Consider the following 3,498-nt stretch of genomic DNA (forward strand, 5'->3'; position numbering starts at 1 on the left):
TTCGTGGAGGTGCAACTATTACAAGGAACCGTAGTGTAGCGTTAAATCCAACCGTACATCCTTAGGAACAGTCACTGCCTGTGGCTGGCTTGGCTTAATTTTCACTTCTATGCCAGCACTCGGTGTTCCTTCTCCGCTTTAAAAAGGGTTTCTGAACTCAGTTTGAAAGAAAAGTCAAGCTTACCTATCGCTGAGTTTTGCACCATCTACTTTATCTAGTAATTAGTTAGGGAACCCCCCCACCACTAATTGTACTGCTGGTTCCCGACGTAAACCACACACTCTGCAGCAAAGAGAAGAATCTTTTCAGTCCTATTTACATGGGAGCGTTAACGTCACCGCGTCGCGCTCGAGGAAAACGAGCTCCTTCCTAGCCTAGATGGAGGAGACGAGAGGTTTGCCCGAGAAACAACAAAGCTGAGTAATGGACACAGGGCACAGCTGCTTTCCTCCCACTTGTATCTACTCAGTCACCTCAATCATTTTTCAGGGTCCCACCGTAACAAACACATTTTCAAAATCCACTTGCGGGCAGGGAGCTTACCTTTCTTTTTAATTTTCGTGGGTTTAGGTGGCTTCATATTGCCCACCACCTTCTCCGCGTTGACCTCGGACAACAAACCCTCCTGCTGCTCCTCTTCGAAGTCATACACGGAGACGTCGACGTCTTTGCCCTCCTCGGTGTAGCGAAGCTTACTCTTTTTGTTTTTCTTTGTTTTTTTGGCCGGCGGCTGATAGTCTGGATCTTTTTGCCAATTGGGATCTTCTTGTGGCTGAAGTTCCCCTTGTTCCAGCGTCTCCACCTCGCCGTTTGCCCCCACTTTCACTACCTGGAAACCTTCTGGTAAAGGGAGGGTGTGACAGATCATGGGCTCCCCTTCTTGCAGGCCTCCTTTGGAAACCTCGTTCTCGTAAGCTCCCTGAAGTTCTTCCACGGACGTGGTGGCAACAGGTACAGTCACTGGTACGGGTACTTGGACCAGCTGAAGCTCCCCAAGGTTTATAGGCTGCTCTTCCATATTGACAACCTGAAGCGTTATGATCTGCGTGTCATCCACCGTGGCCTCCGTTTCTTGAGGCACGGCGCCTTCCATCACTTCGGTCTTCATCTGCAGGAGGGTTGGATCCAGCTGTTCCATCATCACCATCTGGACGCCGCTGTTGACGTCCTGCACCACCTCGCCTCCGTCCGCCTGGTTGGGCGGGAGGTGACAAGCATCGTCCTCCTGCCCACCCTCGCGGCGCCTCTGATAGGTTTACTTTAATAAAAGTTTCCGATTCCTCCACGATAGCTTCGACTGCCTCACCTTCCATTTCACCTTCCTGCTGTGGAAAGAAAAGAAAAAAGCATGAACACCGCGCACCATTCAAATTATTTTAACCAGAGGGACAAGCGGCCTTGTTGAAAACAATCAGCTCGACGTGTCGTGATGCCATTCAGGTACAAAAATAACGTACGGTTAAAAAGCAAAACGCCAACCTTAACTAAACATTGCATTTTAGAACGGCACAACTCTTCCAAGAAGAAAAAGCAGCAAGATGTGAGCACAAGAACTGAAGTCTCATTTGTTCTGTGAGAAAATACGATTTTCCTGTATGTTTAAAACTTCTCTGACCAAGAAAAATAAAAAAAGAAATAAAATTGGTCAGCTATAATTCTCCTAGGGCAGCCTGGAGTTCGATTTCCGCTCCCTGGCACCCAGAGGAAGAGGCATGGTGCCCTCTTCGGGTGGAAGGAGCCACAGCAGGCAGACAAGGCTCAGGGAAAAATGTTTACTTCCATTTAAATTATGTGGACTCAGAGTCAGAGAATGTTAACGATGAGGTCTGGGTTGGATCTATTCATTTACTCACAAACAAACAACAAATATCAACGCTCGGCGCTTCCGCGGGCCTTAACTCTGAAAATAATTGTGTTTTTCTTCCCCCTCAAGCCATCCAGCGTCCTTCTCAGGGTAAAACACAGAATTCCTGTATTCCCATTCTGCGGGAAGGTTGTTTTAGGAGGAAAAAGAGCTGAAAAAAATTATCATTTTGCACCTTTTCCCCCAAAATGAAAGTAATAAAAATCAAAGTAAAGGAGTATTCCACACTCACATCAAATACATTCCCCGCAGCGGGACAGAACTTTATACCCTTCACTTAAAAACGTACCAAGGTACTGCAGAAACAAGTAATAAAAACACGTGTTTCCTTACAAACCTGGCGATAAGGTTGTGATTCCAATTCGAGATTTGTTAAGAACTTTCTGCATTTTCTTATTTGTGCGGCTGGTCCCTCACCCCGGCCAACAGGTAACCATTTCACCTGTCTGAAAGCTCAAAGCTCACACAATGCTGCTTCCCAACACTCATTTTTGAGCCACGTAAGCACCAAACAGCTCCCTTAGCTTTAAGAATGACAAGACACACACAAGCTCTTGTTTTTTCCTGCCTTTTCGAGCATCCTCCTGTGAGGAGTTCTTCACCCTTCTCAGACTAAGGACATCTCTTAACGCCTCGATAGTCACGGCGGCGTGGGCAGCAGCAGGCTCCAGAGGGCACCAGATACCCAGAAATGCTGACATATGGCTCCGTGTTCGCTCCCCCCTGCAGGGATCCGGCCTCTCCTCCTCCCCTTTACCACTCAGCAGCTTTTTATTTTTTTTATTTTTAACTCCAGTCGGAGCAAATCCATATGGACAAACAGCTGAAGCACAAGCAAGATGATGTAAGTACTTAAGGCGAGGCAGCAGGAGAGCGGGACAGAGGGCTGGTCTTTGGCCTTACGGTGACGGCGAGACAATCGGAGCAAGCTGTTCTGGGGTTTTGTGGGGTTTTTTTTTCCCCAATTATCTCAAGTATTTGCAGAGACTCTTCAGGTGACCGAGTCTCTGAGCAAGAAAACACAGAGTTAAACAAAATATAAGAACGTGGTAAATGGCTGAGAGGGGGAGTAGCACAAGATTTAAGATGGAAAGGGGAAAAATAAAAAATAAAAATGGGAAAAGCTCATCTGTGAAGTGACGTGGTTTCATTTTGGTGCCTGGCAGAGGAATGGAGCAGAGGTCAGCCACTCCAATAAAAGGACAAGCAGCTCCAAGGCTCTCCCAAGGATCTTCACTGGAAACAAACTGCTCGCTCAGCCCGAAGCGAGCCAACAGGACAAGATTTGCCAGCGGGCAAGGGTCCTGCAAGAAGCAGCTGGCAAGAAGCAGCTGCAGCGCTAAGAAAGCTCCAGCTCCCACAGTTTCATCTCACACACCAGAAAAGGTGAAGATTTTGGCCAAGGGCTTTACACCGAGACCAAATAAACACCTGCAGGCAAGGCTTAGCTTAAAGGACGCTCACACGGAGGGACGTGTGTAAAATAAGCCAGAGGACTCGTCACAAAGAACTAAGGTGCCCTCGTTTCTTCCGTTTTTCTCCCTATTTTTGAGACTTCCATCTCTCACACCCGGAGAGTTCTGCCAAAGCCAGAGCCTGAAGCAGGAGGCAGGCGCGGCTCGGCTGTCCTCCA

General features: G+C 47.9%; 1 protein-coding gene across 1 annotated transcript in view; it reads right to left on the minus strand.

Moving 5' to 3' along the window:
• Nucleotides 1-3,498, minus strand: part of LOC104272720 (transcriptional repressor CTCF-like) — a 16,611-nt gene that overhangs the window by 8,328 nt on the left and 4,785 nt on the right. Inside the window, 2 exon segments of the mRNA XM_009867792.1 lie at nucleotides 545-1,257; nucleotides 1,259-1,326. Coding sequence (XP_009866094.1) covers nucleotides 545-1,257; nucleotides 1,259-1,326 — 781 coding nt within the window.

The sequence above is a fragment of the Apaloderma vittatum genome, unplaced genomic scaffold, assembly GCF_000703405.1.
Source record: "Apaloderma vittatum isolate BGI_N311 unplaced genomic scaffold, ASM70340v1 scaffold3764, whole genome shotgun sequence".
Taxonomy (NCBI): Eukaryota; Metazoa; Chordata; class Aves; order Trogoniformes; family Trogonidae; genus Apaloderma; species Apaloderma vittatum.